The sequence below is a fragment of the Amblyraja radiata genome, chromosome 5 (assembly GCF_010909765.2).
Source record: "Amblyraja radiata isolate CabotCenter1 chromosome 5, sAmbRad1.1.pri, whole genome shotgun sequence".
NCBI lineage: Eukaryota > Metazoa > Chordata > Chondrichthyes > Rajiformes > Rajidae > Amblyraja > Amblyraja radiata.
This window is the reverse complement of record NC_045960.1, coordinates 23229269-23247918: the sequence shown is the minus strand read 5'-3', so window position 1 is coordinate 23247918 and position 18650 is coordinate 23229269. Positions and strand designations below refer to the sequence as shown.

Below are 18650 nucleotides of genomic sequence, written 5' to 3'. Positions count from 1 at the left end.
AATTTTTTTCCCCCTCCAGTCACTCTTGCTATTTTTGCTATCTGCAATTCAACAAATGTAATCTCTCTTTATTCATTCTATCTATTCCCCAAATACTTCTTTAAAGTTCTATCAAACTGCCTTTCAACTTTCTCTGATCTAAGTAAAATAATCCTAATTCATCTAATTTATTCATGTGACTGAACTCCCCCATCTTTGTGACCATTCTATAATTTTTTTCTGACACCCTCACAAAGTCATCTATATCCTTCCTATTGTGTTGTTGGCACAATGTATACAGTGCCCCAGTTGCCATCAACTGTATTTTGTACAGATTCAATATAACCTCCTTCCTTCTGTACTCTTCATCTCATTAAATCACATCCTATCTGGCCACCGTTAAAAAGCTGCACACAAACATCCAGATTATTTTTCCCTGCAGCCCTCTTAGATGCATTTATCTGCATTACTCTGCCTTTTATTCTTCCTACCAAAATATAAATTTCTCTGAATTAAATTCCATCTGCCATATAACTGCCCATTCCATCAGCTTGCCGATATCCACTTTAGATTGATTACTGTATCTTGACTGCTCACCATCCAATTTTTAAAGAAAAGTTCAAAAGGAACAGGAGCACCAGGCCATTTCGCCCCTTGAACCTGCTCTCCCATTCTGAAGCCTGAAGGAAGGCCTCGACCCGAAACGTCACCCATTCTTTCTATCCAGAGATGCTGCCTGTTCTGCTGAGTTTCTCCAGCATTTTGTGTCTATTTCCCTTTCAACATCGTGACCAAACGATCTGGAAGCAGCTTAATTTCCTTGCCCAGTTCCCATTAACTCGATTCCATTGTAATCCAAAAAACACTTACCTCAGCCACGAATATATTTAGTGAATCAGCATCCACAATATTCAGTACAAAAATGTAAACAATTCAAGTCTGACGAGATTCCGTCTCATCCTAGACTTTAGTGTTCTAAGATAAAGCACCCCCCTTTGTGTGTATGTCTTCTGCCAATTTCAGAGTCATGGCATCATATTATTGTGTAGGACAGAACAGGCCCGTCTACCCATCATATAGTCCATCAAGTACCTGTCAATGCTATTTACATTTGCCATTAGTTTGTCCTTAGCCTTCTAAGCCTTGGCAATTCAGGAGCTTGTTCAGATACTTCTTAGATGTTGAGAGTACTTGACTCCTCCACCCACTCAGGCAGTGTATTCCAACCTTAAGGCGAAAAACATTTCTCCACGGATACCCACTAAACCTCCTACCTGCTTATCCCAAACCTATGCTCTCTATAGATAACCTATGTCAAGGGAAATGTTCCCTATGAATCTAGCTTGTCTTTCAATTTTATATACCTCTTAGGTGTCTCTTCAGCCTTCTCAGAAATCATATCCAGTCTATCCAGGCTTTTGAGGATATTGTTAGGCATGTTTCAAGGTAGAAAACTGATTACAGTGGGGAGGGGACAACAAAGTGGGAGGTGGGGGGCAGGACAAAGCCCGGCAAGAGATAGAGGATACAGGTGAGAGGGCGGGGGGGGAGAAATCGACAGATGGGTGGACAATGGCTAGAAGGGCCCCGACCCAAAATGTCATGATATGCTGCCTGACCTGTTTAGTTACTCAAGCACTTTGTGCTTTATTCAAGATTCCAGCATCTGCCATTCCCTGTGCCTCTACCCAGTATTTCGTTATGAATGAACACCGATGCCCTGATACTGACATTTTAATCAAAACAAAAATCAGTTAATCTTATCTGAACATCAGTAAAAGCCTCTACCTCCCCTAAGCTTGAGAAACAACCACTCACCAAAATTTGCAACCTGTTAAGATGCCAATTTTATACCAATGCTGCCACACTCCTCTCCGTGAGGTAGCTATAAAGATGATGCTTCCAACGCTCATGCGTAGGAAGGCAGAGTTGAGAAAAGTTATGGAAGCAAGTGTGTGGCTGGAAATGTGGTAGGTGTGCAGCAAGGAGCAGGAAATTGGTCGTTTGAAGCTGAAGACATTAACGAACGCAGACCCAGTAGAGCAGCTGTAAGGACTGAAGGGAATGATTCTATTGGGGAGGGACAGAGGTTGGGGAGGTGAGAAGAGAGGAAACATTATTGGGTTCCAGACAAGGAGGGTTGTGGGTGTAAAGTGTGGAAGTGAGGGCAGGTGAAGGGAGTGGGAAGCAAGAAATGAGGCACACGGCAAAAGGCATGTGGTCTCGTAGGTATGCGTGCAAGTGCGCACGAGTCTGTGCCCCTATGAAAGGACAAGTGTGTGCATATGAGTGGTACAATGCTTTTCACTCTGTATCATTGCACAACGTTGATTTATTAGTTACTGCAACTTTCACAATTAAGTTTCTTATTTTTGTCCAAGTGACCCATTTGAAAAATATCACTCTGCTCAAACACCTCTAAACTATCACAACAGTCAAATGAGGAATGAAAGGAGGAATGAAGTAAAACTCTCTGAACAATCCTGCCAGTTTGAAATTTACAATGTGACAAAAAAACCTACTCCCATTGCCATCTGCCCTGTGCTCATCTGGATTTAATAAAATCTCTGGTACCAAGAAAGAAACTATCCGCTCAGCTATTGAGTGTTTACACGCTCCTTTGCCTAATCTAGCAGAATGTGAAATAGATCCAGAACAGATCTATTTCACCTGTTGTTGCTGCTTCATACGCACCTCTGCCAATCCAATGTACTGTATTCATGCTTCAATGTGGTCCCCTCCATATTGGAAAAATAATCAGTTTAGGGGATTACTTTGCAGAGGACTTGCTCTTAATTCTGATGAACTTCCAGTTACCTGCCACTTTAATACTCCATGTTGCTCCCACTCCAATTCATCTTTCACTGACTTCGTAAACTGTTGCCACAAAGCCGAAAGCAATTCTGAAAAATTACAACTTTTGACTAGGTAGGTTGCAGCCTTTTGGACTCCATTTCGAATTCTCCAACTTTATGGGGCACATTTTGTCTGCCTGTATAGAACTAGTCATTTATGTTATCATCTATTCCTGTTATTTTGGTTGTTTTCATCTCCCTATTAATGCAGCCTGACTTACTGGGCATGTTCCAGTCCAGTTCTGACCAAGCCTTTGCTCCATTGCTCTCACCATAGCTGCTGTACACAGTAACTCGCTGAGTATCTCCAGTATTTTGTTTGACCAGATTTCCAGCATTTGGGGATATTCTTAAATTTTCTGCACCACGTGGATTCATCTCAGAAGAATCCATGCAGTAAGCTCACCCATGGTTTGGAGTGGTCTGGGTTCCATGGGACCTTTTAACTTAATTTTCTTCTGCTGCCCACTGTACATCACTACTGAGATGTTCCTGGGAGGAAGCGAAATGTAATAAAAGAAAGTTAAAAACCCCCAGCATTGCTGAATACCTGAAACAGCAAAAAGAACGGCAGAAATGCCCAGCTGGCCAGGCAGCAATCCTGGAAGGACAAACAATTTACAGTTCCAATTAAGCAACCTTTACCAAAACTCTGATAGGTTAATTGGGGCAGTTGCAAGCAATATTAAGCCTTTTTTGTCCGCGTAATATGTTGCGAGAGGTAAGACTGAGATCTGCCAAACAAAATTTTAAAGATTGAGTCAACATAATGACTGATAGAAATTGTCACTTCTGAAATAAATGTGAAGACATAGTGAACGACCCAAATTTGAAGAATTCGATATTAGAATCTGAAATGTGCCCATTTTCCCTCAGATATATGTTGAGTTTTGTTATAACAACATACAAGACAACTTACAGAAAGATCAGAGTGGGAATAATGTTGAATGACAGTGTAGGCAGTGTAAGCCCAGGGTTACTCCTCCATGCTGAATGGAGATGCTCCACAAAGCTATCACCTGGTCCAGGTCTGATTTCTCCAATGATACTGAGAATAAGGTATTTTGTTGTTGTCACAACTGCTGTGCAGTGCTGCAGTCCTGAAAATAACATTGTCTTTTGGACAAATGTAATAGAAAACAAATGTTTTCTCCTGCACCATGCTTACTATAGAACAAGAAAAAAAGACACACAATTTAACTATCACCATCTCACAATATCCCAAAGCGCTTTATAGCCAATTAAGTAAACATGGGAAACTTAGCACCCAATTGATACACCATGAGATTCCGTAGACAGTTTGACACCAAATGATCTCTTGAATCCGTTCCGGTCAGGCTTTTGTCACTTCTGAACACATAGTATTCTGAAGAGTTTAGAAAACAAACAGAATGTATTTGACATTTTTTACTTACAGTATTCTAAAAAGGTTAGTAAATGTGCCCTACATCAAAGTAGGAGGCCATTCAAATCCATTATTGCAGAAATTAGGATTAAATTGTTCTTAGCCATAAGAGCATGTGCAATACAAAATAGAAAATTCATTTGGCTGTTTGTATTCCAAACATTTGTCTGTATTGAGTACAGACCAAAAACACTAAATTGGGAGAAATGTGCATAAATGATGTCTCATTAGCATCTATTGTCAATGATGTCTCATTATCATCAAGATGTCAATTAAGTTTCTAATAGGATCTAAAATGCAGTAACCGGTGATTTCTTGTAAAGCAGCTCAGATACCAAACTGAAAGATTTCCACTAAAGGTACATCTTCTTAATCAGCCAAAACTTCAATGAAATTATAAAGGCAAATTCAAAATGGGATAATGCTAGAAATGTTGTGCTTGGATTGTTAAACCCAATTAATCCACATCCATTTAACCCAGTGCAGGCCTCGTAACAATCGCAATTCCAACTCATTATGATTGTGATAACCATATAGTAATAACATGATGAAATGTAGAAACAAGGAACTGCAGATGATGGTTTACAAAGAAAGACACAAAGTACTGGAGTGACTCAGCATGTCAGGCAAGATCCCTGGAGAACATGAATAAGTGACTTGTTTGGTCAGCACCCTTCAGACATTTAGAGTCTTGAGGCATAATTACAGCCTGGAGCCAATTGTGGAAAAGAATGCAAAAAAGCAGGCAAGGCACATAATCAGTCATCGATTAGCCATGCAGATCTGAGGGACCATACCATTTTGGAGTTACAGAAGCACGCAGCACAGAAACCAGTTCAAGCCAATGAGTCCATACCAACCATCAAACACCCATTTATACTAAACCCACTTATTCTCCTCACTTTCCCACCAACTGCCTGCAAATTCAATCACGTATCTATGAATTACACAGTAGCATATCAACCCTCCAATCAGCATGTCTTTGAAACATGGGAGAAAATTGAAGCACCCAAAGGGAGTCACAGGGAGAATGTGCAAAGCCCACATAGACATCACTGGGTGTCAGGAAGGACACTTGTGGTGTGAGGCAGCAGCACCACCACTCTGTTGTTGGTCATCATAAAGCAAGGTGGTAGTTAATTACATTGCCCTCCTTCATTAAGGCATGGAAAATAATGCAAAGCTGCACATGCAGACAGCTCACAGGAAATTTCAGGTTGGACCTGGATTGGAGTAAAATATCAGTTTGTCCCATAGATGCATCCTTGAAGTCAGTAGCGTTACCATGTTCTGCCTATCATTTTCAGCACCATTGAGGTAATATGAAGATGATATAAAGCTGGGTGGCAGTATGGTTTTCAAGTACGATAGAGAGTGGCTTTAGGGGACCACAGATAGGCTAGATAAATAGGTAAGAACATGGCTTATGTGGAAAAACTAAAGAGAATACTGCTTGGAAGTTAAAAAAGAGAGAAAAATTATGAACAATTGAAACATGAACACGTGACAGCATTTAGGAAGGTAAATAATATTTTGCTCTTTAATACAATAGCATTTGAGTGCCAGAGTAAAGATTCAGATGATTATATTGTAATATACACTGGAATGCAATGACATTCTTTGTTCACACGAAGCTCACATTAAACAGTACACATACAGTAATGATCAATACCACAATAAATACAAAAATGAGTGCAAAACGGCAGCATGGTGCAAGATTGTAGGGCAATCTGAAATAATGCTAAATAATTATTGAAGTACAATAATGGTGTAAGGTAGAGTTAAGAACATTGGTTCATCCATGGTTTTCAGTTGAGGAAAACTCATGTCGTCTTCTTCAGCTCACATTCCTCTACATACTTACCGATAAGTCTGTAACTGCATTGGCATACTCATTTAGGTTGTCCGCAAAATCCTCGAATATGGACTAGTCCACCAGCTCAAAGCAGTCGTGAAGCATCTCTGTTTCCTCGCACAGCATCATACGACTTTCTGTACTGGATTCTTCTACAGCCGTTTTTGATTGTGAGCAGGGAGTAGAAGCACAGGCAGGTGGTCAGATTTTATAAAATGAGGTCAGAGGATGAAGTGGTAGGCATTTTTTATGGTTGTGCAGTGATTGAGGGTGTTTGGGCCTCTGGTAGGACAAGACATGTGCCGATTGTATTTTAGTATCAGAATTTGGAGTTTGAAATCCCTGGCTATTATGAACAAGGCCACAAGGTAATATGTTTCAAGGGGATTGGTAGCAGTGCATAGTTCATTGAGTCATGGTGCTATACAGTAGGGAAACAAGCCCTTCAGCCCACTTTGTCCATGCTGACCATTAACATTCTGAGCTAGTTTCACTTGCCTGCATTTGACCCATATCGCTCTCAACCTTCCTAGCCATCTGTCCGTCAAATGTCTTTTGAAAGTAGTCATTATATCTGCTTCAATGGCTTCCACTAGCAGCTCATTCCAGATACAGACTACAGACTCCAAGTGTAAAAGTTGTCCTTGATATCGCTCTTAAATCTCCCTCTTTATAACTTAAGCCTATGCCATCTAGTTTTAGAATCCTCTACTCTGGGAGAAAAAATATTGAGCATTAATTTGATCTATGATTAATCAGGAGATGTACAAAATCTCCTGATTTTGTACATCTCAGTAAGGCCATGCCTCAGGCTCCTACACTCCAAAGAAAAAAAGTTGCCATACCAGTCTGCATCTCATCAGAATATTTTCTATAGTGCATCGGTGGAAGCTCAAGAGAATACTTGAAGGCAAGCCAAATTTTCTCAGACACGCAAGAAAATAAATACACTGTTTTACTGATCACCACATCAGTATGAAGGGTCCAGGTTAGGTTATTTATGATACAGATATGGAGAAACTTGAAGCTGTCAACCATCTCAATTATATATGAGCTGGTATGACTGTTTCTGGAAAACTAACAGGCTAGGTCTTCCTAATTAGGGAAGAATAGATTTGCAGTAGATGGAGCACAGGAAAGATTCATCAGTGATTCATGAGATAGTAAATTTTAAGAGATTAAATTTTAAAATTTAAAGTCCCAACCCTTCTTGAATGCGTTTGTAGGGATACGGTTCTGAGTATAGGATGCCTTAAATTACATAAACAATATTTGCCTCATACAAAGCAGAAGTAAACATTAATGGTTTCCAAAGGAGGTTATTGAGCAAAACGGTTAAGACAGGAACATTGGCCGATTTCCCTGATGTTCACCAGCCCATCTTACTCTTAGTCCAGATTCCTCCTGGTCTCCTGACCAAAGCAAACCATGTGTTGATTTGAGTTACATTTTAAAAACTAAGCTGGAAAGAATTTTGCACAAGAAGGATATTAAGAGATATGATAACATGACAATATACTGACCAAACAAGATCTAATTTACTGCCACACTCGCCTCAAGTGGACCAAATGGCATTCTCTTGTTCCTGTGATTTTTCTGGTCAAGGCAGAATTTTGTGTGGGCAGTATTAGTAAGTGAATTATGGGAGTCACTGCATGAAATTAAAAAACATCGGGCTTTTCCAGCTAACCCTCGCTCTCATGCTACACAATTATGGAGCATTATTAGCATCTGCAACAAATCATCAGACATCAAATGAATAGCACCTGAATGGTGTGCAGAAACCCAAACATGTAATTTGCCTTCTAGACAAAAAAAAACTCATTATTATCACCCTTTCCACTTGCCCAACACTGCAGTTAGAGCTTCAAAATGTAAACAGCCAGAGTGTATACATTTTTGGCCCAGTTGGTGCTGATCTGGTTATTTCTTACCAGCTCATCAACAGAGACAAACATGCGTAGTCACATGGACAAGATCAGCAAGTAAAACCAGAGGGAAGTTAAGTCACCAATCAGATTCCACAGATGAAGCATACTACATGGCTAAATGACACAGTTCTTCAGATCAGATATCAAACACAAAGCCAAAATGTCCAAACTCAACAATCCTTTTCCACCTTAAACTTTGGTATATTAAGATTATGATTTCTAAATCTAAAATTAACAAGATCTAGACATTTCAGAACAGTGATTCTTAACTGCTTCAACATTACATGAATGTTATTTCATGTTGTGATCTTGCTGCTTACTCCTGCAAATAAATACCTTACAGATCCCAAATAAATCAACAATGCAAAATATCAAAGATGCTTGGACTGGAAGTTGTTACTTCACTGTTTCCCACTTTACGGTCAATATTAAAAACTGCTGTGGAGTCGAAGCTTAAACACAAAAAAAAAATCATGACAATCAACAGAAACAAGTTATGCTTTATGTAAATGCTGCTAAATGGCCCCTGTTGATGCACAGGAGCATTATCACAATATAGAAGAAGTGACACTTCAAAAAGGAAAGTCGCAGAAAGGAGATAGTCGAAACATGGCAACAAAGTAATAGACTCATTAGATTTGTGGGTGATAATACTCACTGTGGCAAAATTTGAGATCCAAGAGTTCCTGGAGGTTTTGAAGAATGGACGTGATAATACTGAGAGGGATAGGGGGAGGGTTTGTGAGGCCAAGTGATTGAAAAATAAGGTCTGGTAGTGAAGGATATTTAGTGAGGAACTTAACTCATGGAAGGAAAAACAAGTGAGGGCCTAGAAACAGAAAATATGTGCAGGAGTAGACCATTCGGCCCTCGAGCCAGCCAATCTCTATGTTCATGGCTGATCATCAAAAATCAGTACCCTGTTCCTGCTTTCTTCCCATATCCCTTGAATTGCTGATAGAATTCAATACAAACAACAACATGGAAATCAGTAATATAATAGATGAAGCATGGCAGAGCCTGGTAGGCCATGGAGGTGTAATAGGTAGTCTTTGTCAATGCATGGTGTGGTCCAAAGTTCATTTTAAGAGTTCAAGGATGACCAAGGATGCAAACAATTTCAAGGAGAGGCATGGATTTGGAGGCTTCAAGAAAAAATGAAGACAATTGGTTTAGTGTTCCTAGGTAGACAAAAGTGCTGGAGAAAATCAGCGGGTGCAGCAGCATCTATTGAGCGAAGGAAATAGGCAACGTTTCAGGCCGAAACCCTTCTTCAGACTGATGGAGGGTTGGGGCGGGGAGAAGAAAGGAAAAAGGAAGAGGGGGAGCCCGAGGGCTGAGGGAGAACTGAGAAGGGGAGGAGACAGCAAGGGCTATCGGAAATGGGAGAATTCAATGTTTATGCCGCTATGGTGCAGACTGCCCAGGCGGAATATGAGGTGCTGTTCCTCCAATTTCCGGTGGTGCGCACTCTGGCTATGGAGGGGACCCAGGACAGAAAGGTCGGATTTGGAATGGGAGGGGGAGTTGAAGTGTTGAGCCACCGGGAGGTCAGGTTGGTTAATGCGGACCGAGCGGAGGTGTTCGGCGAAACGATCGCCAAGCCTTCTCCTGGTCTCACCGATGTAGATCAGCTGACATCTAGAGCAGCGGATGCAATGAGGTTGGAGGAGATGCAGGTCAACCTCTGTCGCACCTGGAACGACTGCTTGGGTCCTTGCATGAAGTCGAGGGGGGAGGTAAAGCAACAAGTGTAGCATCTCTTGCAGTTGCAAGGGAAAGTGCCCGGGGAGGGGGTGATGCGGGAGGGAAGGGAAGAATTGACAAGGGAGTTGCGGAGGGAGCGGTCTTTGCGGAAGGCAGACATAGGGGGAGATGGGAAGATGTGGCGAGTGGTGGGGTCACGTTGGAGGTGGCGGAAATGACGGAGGATTATTTGTTGTATGTGATGGCTGGTGGGGTGAAAGGTGAGGACTAGGGGGACTCTGCCCTTGTTACGAGTGGTGGGATGGGGAGAGAGAGCAGTGTTGCGGGGCATGGAAGAGACCCTGGTGCGAGCCTCATCTATAGTAGGGGAGGGGAACCCCGTTCCCTGAAGAATGAGGACATTTCCGATGCCCTGGTGTGGAACATCTCATCCTGGGAGCAAATGCGGCGTAGATGGAGGAATTGGGAGTAGGGGATGGAGTCCTTACAGGAAGCAGGGTGGGAAGAAGAGTAATCTAGATAGCCATGGGAGTCAGTGGGTTTATAGTGGGCGTCGGTCAGAAGTCTATCACCTGCGATGGAGATAGTGAGGTCAAGGAATGGTAGGGAAGTGGCGGAAATGGTCCAGGTGTATTTGAGTGCCGGGTGGAAGTTAGTGGTGAAGCGGATGAAGTCAGTCAGTTGTGTGTAGGTGCAGGAGGTGGCACCAAAGCAATCGTCGATGTAGCGGAGGTAGAGGTCGGGGATGGGGCCCTGGTACGACTCGAACATGGATTGTTCGACGTACCCGACAAAGAGGCAGGCATAACTGGGGCCCATACGCGTGCCCATAGCTACGCCTTGTATTTGTAGGAAATGGGAGGAGTCAAACGAGAAGTTATTGAGGGTAAGGACCAGCTCTGCTAGGCGAAGGAGAGTATCAGTGGACGGGTATAGGTTGCTTCTCCGGTCGAGGATGAACTGGAGGGCTTTGAGACCATCCTGGTGGGGGATGGAGGTATAGAGTGACTGGACGTCCATGGAGAAGATGAGGGGATGGGGGCCTAGAGAATGGAATGCCCGGAGACGACGGAGAGTGGCTGAGGTGTCTTGAACGTAGGTGGGGAGGGATTTAACCAAGGGTTTTAACAAAGGGTTAAAATGGTTTAGTGTTCCTAATGTCTGGCCAGAGGATATTTCTGTTCATCGAATAAAATCAAGAAGTAGTAATATGTTCCAAATTCACACATGTATAATGCTAAATTTAAATAGATAACAACTGATTTAATTTAAAATATTAATAAATATAATTTTAGTTTCCTGCTAAAGTCAGTAGCCAATTTCCTAGAGCTAAGGGTCGCATAGTAGATGGCTTTTGAGTCAATCCACAAAATAATGTCATTCATTTGATAACTAATATTAACAAAGTACAGATTAAATCAGAAGACAAAATAAACACTTCTGCATTCCCATTTATGTGGCTGTACAAAATATTCTTAAAACAATGGAACTGTTCCTTGCCAACTCACCAACCTTATAATTAGCATTAAAGACAAGATGGAAAGCAATTGCACAAGGATTTAAGTTACTTTGTTAGATTTCTATTAGATCTCCCGACAGGTTATAAACCATCCAAGCCATGGCACAACTGTATCCTGACAAATGACATTGAGTTAAAGATACTGATATTTCAAAGAAATCAAGCAAGAACAAGTGTTGGTCTTGCTAGATACAATGAAATTGAAATCAATGAAGTATCCACTGGTGTAAAACAGCTGTATAATTCAACATAAATGAGTACTTTATGGTACAATTTGACACGTTAAATTCATATTTTAATTCTTCCATAACTCTAACAGCACGGAGAGAACACAGTGATTTTGCACATCATCGGGTATCAGAATACTAGCCCCACCCACAGATAACACGATGAACATTACAGTTGTGACAGTATTTGATTTAGGCCTTGAATACTTAGTGCTAAATATACGCAAGCGCTTTGACAGGTACAGTACAGTGCATTTCACCCACAATGTAACATCATTTACGGGTCAGCCTATACGAAATTATTCTGAAAAACGGAATTCCCATTTATGCCAATGCAGACGTCCAAGGCTATAATGCAGCAGTTGGTACATGAACATAGTATGAAAAGATTAAAAAGGTTGGACGAAAACTGTGAAATAAAACGGTTCTTTGAAAGAAAATGGGAGCGGTCTAACAGTGCATTCGGCTTGCGGGATTCAATGGTGTCTTTTCAAATACACCCACCTCCTCCCAGTGCATCTCATCTCACCCACCCACGTTTAAAGGGGGTGAAACAACATGTATTCCCGCACAGCACGGCGTTCTTTACGGGGGGGAGTGGGGCAGGTTCAGGGCAGGACAGGGCAGGGTAGGGTAGGGTAGGGCAGGGCAGGGCAGGGTAGGGCAGGGCAGGGCAGCCCCGCCGCAGACACCGGGGCCGGGGGGCCGGGATACCAGGCACGGTCAGCCTCTCCCCACCTACATGACATCTGTCCCGGCCCGGCCCGCCTCGCCTCGCCAGGGGAGTTACGGGAGGGGACGGCGCTGACCTGACCTGGGCTTGGACGCGGCGGCGGCGGCGCTATCGATCCCCACCCGCCAGGTAAAGGCCGTCATGACCAACCCATCCATCCACCCACCCTGGACCGCTGGGTCCCAGCCGGCACATTGGGCCGGGAAGCGGCGGCACTAGCGGCGGCAGCGGAGCCCCGGGCATCACCTGGGGACGGGGACGGGGACAGGGACCATGGCGCTTACTTGAGCATCGCCTCCTCCTTGCGCTCCTCCTCACGCTGCCGGTCCAGCACGGCCATGATGATGCTCCGCTCCTCCTCAGTCAGATGGCTCAGGTCGGGCACGGCGGGCACGGTGGCGGCAGAGGCGGCAGAGGCAGCGGGGGCGCGGGGGCCCAGCGAGGCCGACATCTCCGCGACCGGCCGACCGGCCGCTTAGCACAAGCCACGGCCGCCGCCAGCAGCAGCAGCGAGAGAGAGAGAGGCGACAAACACACGGACTGCACTGCACTGCCAGCTCCAGCCCGACCCGATCCTCAGCTCAGCTCAGCTCAGCGCGGTACTGATGCTGCGCCTGGGCGCTGGCAACCAAGGTGGGCAGGAGGGGGCGGAGCTGGGCGGGGACCGGGGCCAACTCCCCCATCCCTCCCCGACCCGCCAACGGGTAACTCCCTGGTATTACCTTATCCCCCCCCGGCCTCACCTCCTCCCCTGGCACGATCTTAGCCCCACACACACCCCTGATCCCACCCCCTTCCCTGGTATTACCTTATCCCCACCCCACCCCCCGCACTACCTTATCCACACATCCCCCAGCCCACCTCCCCCCCCCCCCCCCCCCCCACTCCTGGCACGATCTTATCCCTCCCCCCTCCCCCCTCCACCCCTGCCCCGCCCCTCACCCACCCCCTCCCCGCCCCTCACCCACCCCCTCCCCGCCCCCTGGCACTACCTGTCCCCGCACCCCCTCCCCACCCCCTGGCACTACCTGTCCCCACCCCCCCTCCCCACCCCCTGGCACTACCTGTCCCCGCACCCCCTCCCCACCCCCTGGCACTACCTGTCCCCACCCCCCCTCCCCACCCCCTGGCACTACCTGTCCCCACACCCCCTCCCCGCCCCCTGGCACTACCTGTCCCCACACCCCCTCCCCACCCCCTGGCACTACCTGTCCCCACACCCCCTCCCCACCCCCTGGCACTACCTGTCCCCAAAGATTCAAGGATCTGACTAGTAGAGCAGAAAAAAGGTCCACTCGTCCGTTAAGTTACAAATCAGTTTTATTGGGTCGAGAGAGAACAAAAAAGGTATGTCTGGGGGCACGTCTTACAAAAGCACACCTCCCACTCTCTCGGTCTCTGTCCACGGCACTGATAGCCCCTCACTGTCCCGGCCACCCCTATCCATTACAACTTGCACTCACTTGAATCTTGTCATACAGCCTGCATTTGCAGTAAAATCGGCCTCAGCACACATCCTCCACCCCTCTCTCACCTGTACTCTCATATCTTCATCACACCTCTTCCCTTCACCATAGTTCCACCCTATTACTGGTCTACGCCTTGCCCTCACTGCCCCTTCCTATCCTATCCTCTCACCACCTTCACCAATTCAATCCCCCACGGAATCCCCTGTACCTCCTTCCACTCCTTGCTTATCACCTCCACCTCCCATCCCTCACTGCCCCTTCCAACCGCTCATTCATCATCTCTAACATGCCTCCATTACAACTTCCACTGACAACCCTCCTCACTTCTCCCATTCACCTTGCACTCCTACCACTCCCTCAAACCAACCCCTCCTCCACAAATGCCCATTCTCTCCCTCACTACTGCACCCCCTCACTATCCTTCATGCCACTCTTCTTTATTGCCACTTTATCTGCCACTTCCTCTCACCTACCCAGCTGTATCTCCTCACCAGTCAACCACCTCTCTCCCTCACTGCCCAGTCCCACACCTCACCCCATCATGTCCTTCTCCCTCGCATCTCTCACCATCACCCTTTTTTTCTTTGCCCACAAACACACCCATACCTCATCATCCCCTCCAGCATCTGCCTCTCACCTCCTCTCACTGACCGCACCCCACCCCCAACTCCCATTCACCTGCCACTCCACCACTAACCACCACCCTAACCTGGCTCTCCCTTACCAAAGGCATCTGATCAATCCTCGTCACGGCCCCACTCTACCCCTCCCCTAGTCCTTCCTCTCCATATCCCCTACCTCTTTCCCATCAATGCCCCCTCTCATTGCCCCAAGCCAGTCCCCAACCTCTTCAGTTTCTTTGCCCTCCCAAATTGTTCTTCTTTAATAGCCTGCTTTTTCTTTGTTTTCCTTTTCAATTCTTTCAATCCTTGTACGATTCTTTTGTAGTGACAAAAACTGCACAATGTTGACCCAATAACATTGACCGTATTAAAAAAAACTAAATTTAATTTTATATGACTGCAGTTTTTTGCAGTTATTTATGCAGTTATTCTCTTTCTCCTGAATCTGTACACTGTGAACTGTTTGGTTGTAATCAAGTATAATCATTCTGCCCACTGGATGGCATGCAACAACAAAGCGTTTCACTCTACCTCGGTACACATGATAAGAAACTAAACTAAACTTAGAAGGAGGTCATTTGGCCCATCTAGTTTTTACTAGCTTGAAGAGTAATCCATTCCCATTTATTTTCCCATAACTTATTGTCCCTGACATTGGGACTAAATTCCATCACCCACCCACATGAAGCCAATTTTAGAGCAACAATTATCCCACCAACCCAAATGTCTTCAGAAAGTAGGTTGAAATTAGAGCATGTGGATCTTAGGGAAAATGATTAAACTCCACAACGAGGTCAGGATTGAACCTGGATTGCTGAAACTATGTGATAGAGGAACAATCCGCGATTTAATTCCATATGTGCAACGTCCCATTTACTTTTTAATTGTTTCATTGTTTCAAAGTGCCATCAATGTGTGCTAATTTTATAATCAGCAGTTGTCTTCAATGTTCCCTGAAGCACTCATTGCATGGCACAGGAAAGGAACAGAAATGCTGCAAACAACTGCAAGGATATTTAAAGATTCGGCTCGGGTACTTTAACCAAAATACATATTCTGAAGGAAATGCTAGATGTTTCAAGACCCCATGATTTTAACATCATGAAACGTGGTTCGAATTGTTTTCATATAAAATCAAGAAATAGATTTGATTGCTTAAGTCTCATTAATGAGTCTTATATTGCTCTTTCCTGAAGTTTCACAAACTTCCTCCATTTCCCGCTGCATGATTTCAATTGACTTTCTTTGTAACTTGGAATAGCATCAAAATACACCTTGTAATGGTTTATAACCAACTGAAAATACATATCTGATGCCCTATCACCTATTAGTGAATAATTTCACATTAGGTGATTATGATGCTTTAGAGCCATAAAGTTATACAGCATGGAAACACACCATCGGGCCAATTCCTGTATGCTGAGTGACATGCCCTATCTCAGCAGGTGCTATTTTCCCACATTTCTTTTGAAATATCTCCCTCTATGTATCAAGTATCAAGTATCCTTTTTTGTCATTCAGACTTTTCAGTCTGAACGATATTTCGTGCCTTGCAATCATAACATAGAATAAAATAACAAACACACACCGAACACAGATTTAACATCCACCACAGTGAGTCCACCAGGCCCTCCTCACTGTGATGGAAGGCAAAAGTCTTAAAGTCTTTGTCTCTTCCCTCCTTGTTCTCCCTCTGCGTTGAGGCAATCCAGGCTTCCGATGTTGTGACCCCGCCGGCCGATGGTAAGTAAATCCCGTGGCTGAATCCGAGCTCCGCGAACGGGCCAGTTCAAACTCCGCGGCCCGGGGCGGTCGAAGCTGCCGAAGCTGCCGCCCTCCAGTCCAGCGGACGAAGCTGTTGTTGCGGGAGCTCCGGAGAACAGGTCACCAACCTGTGACCTGCGAGCTCCCGATGTTGTCGTCCACTGGGCCCGCGGTCGAGCCTCCGAGGCTCCTAAGTCGGGTCGCCGCCGCCGCCACAGACCCGAAGTCGGCCAGCCTCACGTTGGTAAGTCCTGGCTGGCTCTGCCTCCGGAGCCTCGAGGTCGGTCCCAGTTGGAGGCCGCCAGCTCCGCCATTAGGCCTCAGCGCAGACGGAGACGGAGACGGGGGATACGGCAAGAAAAGGTCACATCCCCCCGAAGGAAGAGACTAAAACAAGTTTCTCCCACCCCCCCACACATACACAACTAAAATAAACTGAAATAAACTGTGACAACGGGACAAAAGAAAACAAAAAAAGAAAAGACAAACGGACTGCAGGCGAGTCGCAGCTGCTAGGGCAGCGCCGCCACTTCCGGACTCCCGGAGCCCAACACTTTAGGGTTTTTCACTAACTGATTAGGGAAGCAGTCTGAAGAAGGGTTTTGGTCCGAAACGTCACCCATTCCTTTTCTCCAGAGATGCTTAGTTACTCCAGCATTTTGTGTCTAAAGAGGAAACACTGAAGTGCATTAAGGTGGATAAATCCCTAGGGCCTGACCAAGTGCATCCTCAGACCTTCTGGGAAGCTAGGGAGGAAATTGTGGATACCCTCGCAGAGATGTTGCATCATTTATAGCCACGGGTGAAGTTGTGGAAGACTGGATTGAGGGTCTGTGACCAGTGGAGTGCCAGGGGGCTCGGTGCTGGGTCTGACTGTTTGTCATCTACTTTAATGATTTGGATAACAATGTCAGATGTAGACCTACATGAATGTATCTGCATCCAGTCTATTTTTTGTCAGGTCCTGTATTATGATATTGAAATTAGCCTTCGCCGAATTCACGTCCTTAATTTCCAGTTAATGATTATCCTTTTCATTTGAAATTTGTGGAGCTACAGTCACTTTTTCCAAACTGCTCCCCTGCTGACACTCCAGCCACTGGTCTGGCCACACGCCCCTTCTGAACAAGACCATTTCAATACTGGCTCAAAATGCTCTTCTGGAAGCACTTTTAAATCTCACCCCTTCTAAACTTTTCACAAGAAGGCAATCTCTTTAACTACCCTATTACATCTCTGTGATTGCCACATCCTATATCTCCTCGTGATTGTTAGGAAACCCCCGATAAAGTGATAGATACAATGATAGACAGATGAGATAGACACAAAAAGCTGGAGTAACTCAGTGGGTCAGGCAGCATCTCTGGAGAGACGAGGTGACGCTTAATTAGAAATTACTTTCCAAGTTCTACGTTTTTGACCTAATTCAAAAAATCCTCTAGGATATCCTCCCTTATTTCTGTAATAATGATGGCCATAACAATATTGTAACATCGCCATTCCTTTTACATTCCCCCCATCACATCTAAAAATGATATACCCCAGAATGTTGCTGACTCGTGTTCTTTTCAAAAGTCAAGAGTGTCAGGTCTGTTTAATTGTTATACGCACCGGGATTGGAACAATAAGATGATTATTTGCTGCAGCTTTCCAGTTGGATTAAATGCAACAACACGACAGAGAAATATACATTAAATTATCATTCCTACTATGTAAACCAGACCATAATAGCGCAAAACAAAGTACAACCTTAGTAGTACAAAATCCACAGTAGTTTGGTGCTGAGGTGGGGTTGAGGTGAGAATTTTGCAGGGTAGTTCAAGATCCTGATAGTTGAAGTGAAGAGGCTGGTCTTGAATCAGGGGGTAACATTCTCAAGCTCCAATACCATTTTCCCAATGGCAGCAGCAAGTTGAGAGTGTGGCCAGGGTGGTGTGGCTTATTGATGATAATAATTGCCTTTTGATGCAGTGCTTTCTGTAGATCCTTTCGATGATGGGGAGGTCAATAGCCGTAATGCACCAATGTTCACCACTCTCTGCAGCTCTTCATTCTTGCCAAGTCCCCCACTGATGTGTCACCATTAGCCATAAACTCTTCTGGATCAGCCACATGAATATTAACTTCCTGACACCCCAATGCCTTTCCACTATCTACATTGTACAAGGCCTGAATCAAAAGTGTGATGATCTGGATGAACAGCCACAAGATCAAAGCCATTTAGATCAAAGCAGTCTACTGGACAGGGCCCTCATCCACCACTCTAAATATTTACTCCCCCTACTGTTGCCATGTGATTGCTGCAGTGTGTACCACAGAAGGTCATAAGTCTTTGAAACTGCCTTCCACAATGGACGATGGAAACAAAGTCTTTGAATCATTTTAAGGCAGAGGTAAATGGACATTTGATAAGTAAGGGGATGAAATGTTCCAAGCGATAGGTATGAATGCAGAGTTAAGGTTACACTCAGGTCAGCTCTGATCTTACTGACTGATGAAAGGGGGTCGAAAGAATGAGTAGCCTACACTTCTTTCTAATTTGTATATTTATATCTCTGTACTTATCTACAAAACATAGTACAG

At 44.8% G+C, this 18650-nt stretch overlaps 1 protein-coding gene across 13 annotated transcripts in view; it reads right to left on the bottom strand.

Moving 5' to 3' along the window:
- The window catches only part of LOC116973092 (regulating synaptic membrane exocytosis protein 1-like), a 408478-nt gene extending 395762 nt beyond the window's left edge, over positions 1–12716 (bottom strand). For all 13 annotated transcript variants that reach the window (XM_033020788.1, XM_033020775.1, XM_033020780.1 and 10 more), the window contains exon 1: positions 12496–12716. In XM_033020788.1, the coding sequence (XP_032876679.1) occupies positions 12496–12662 (167 nt within the window). In that variant the 5' untranslated portion in view covers positions 12663–12716. The remainder of the gene's footprint in view (positions 1–12495) is intronic.
- Positions 12717–18650: the final 5934 nt, after the last annotated feature.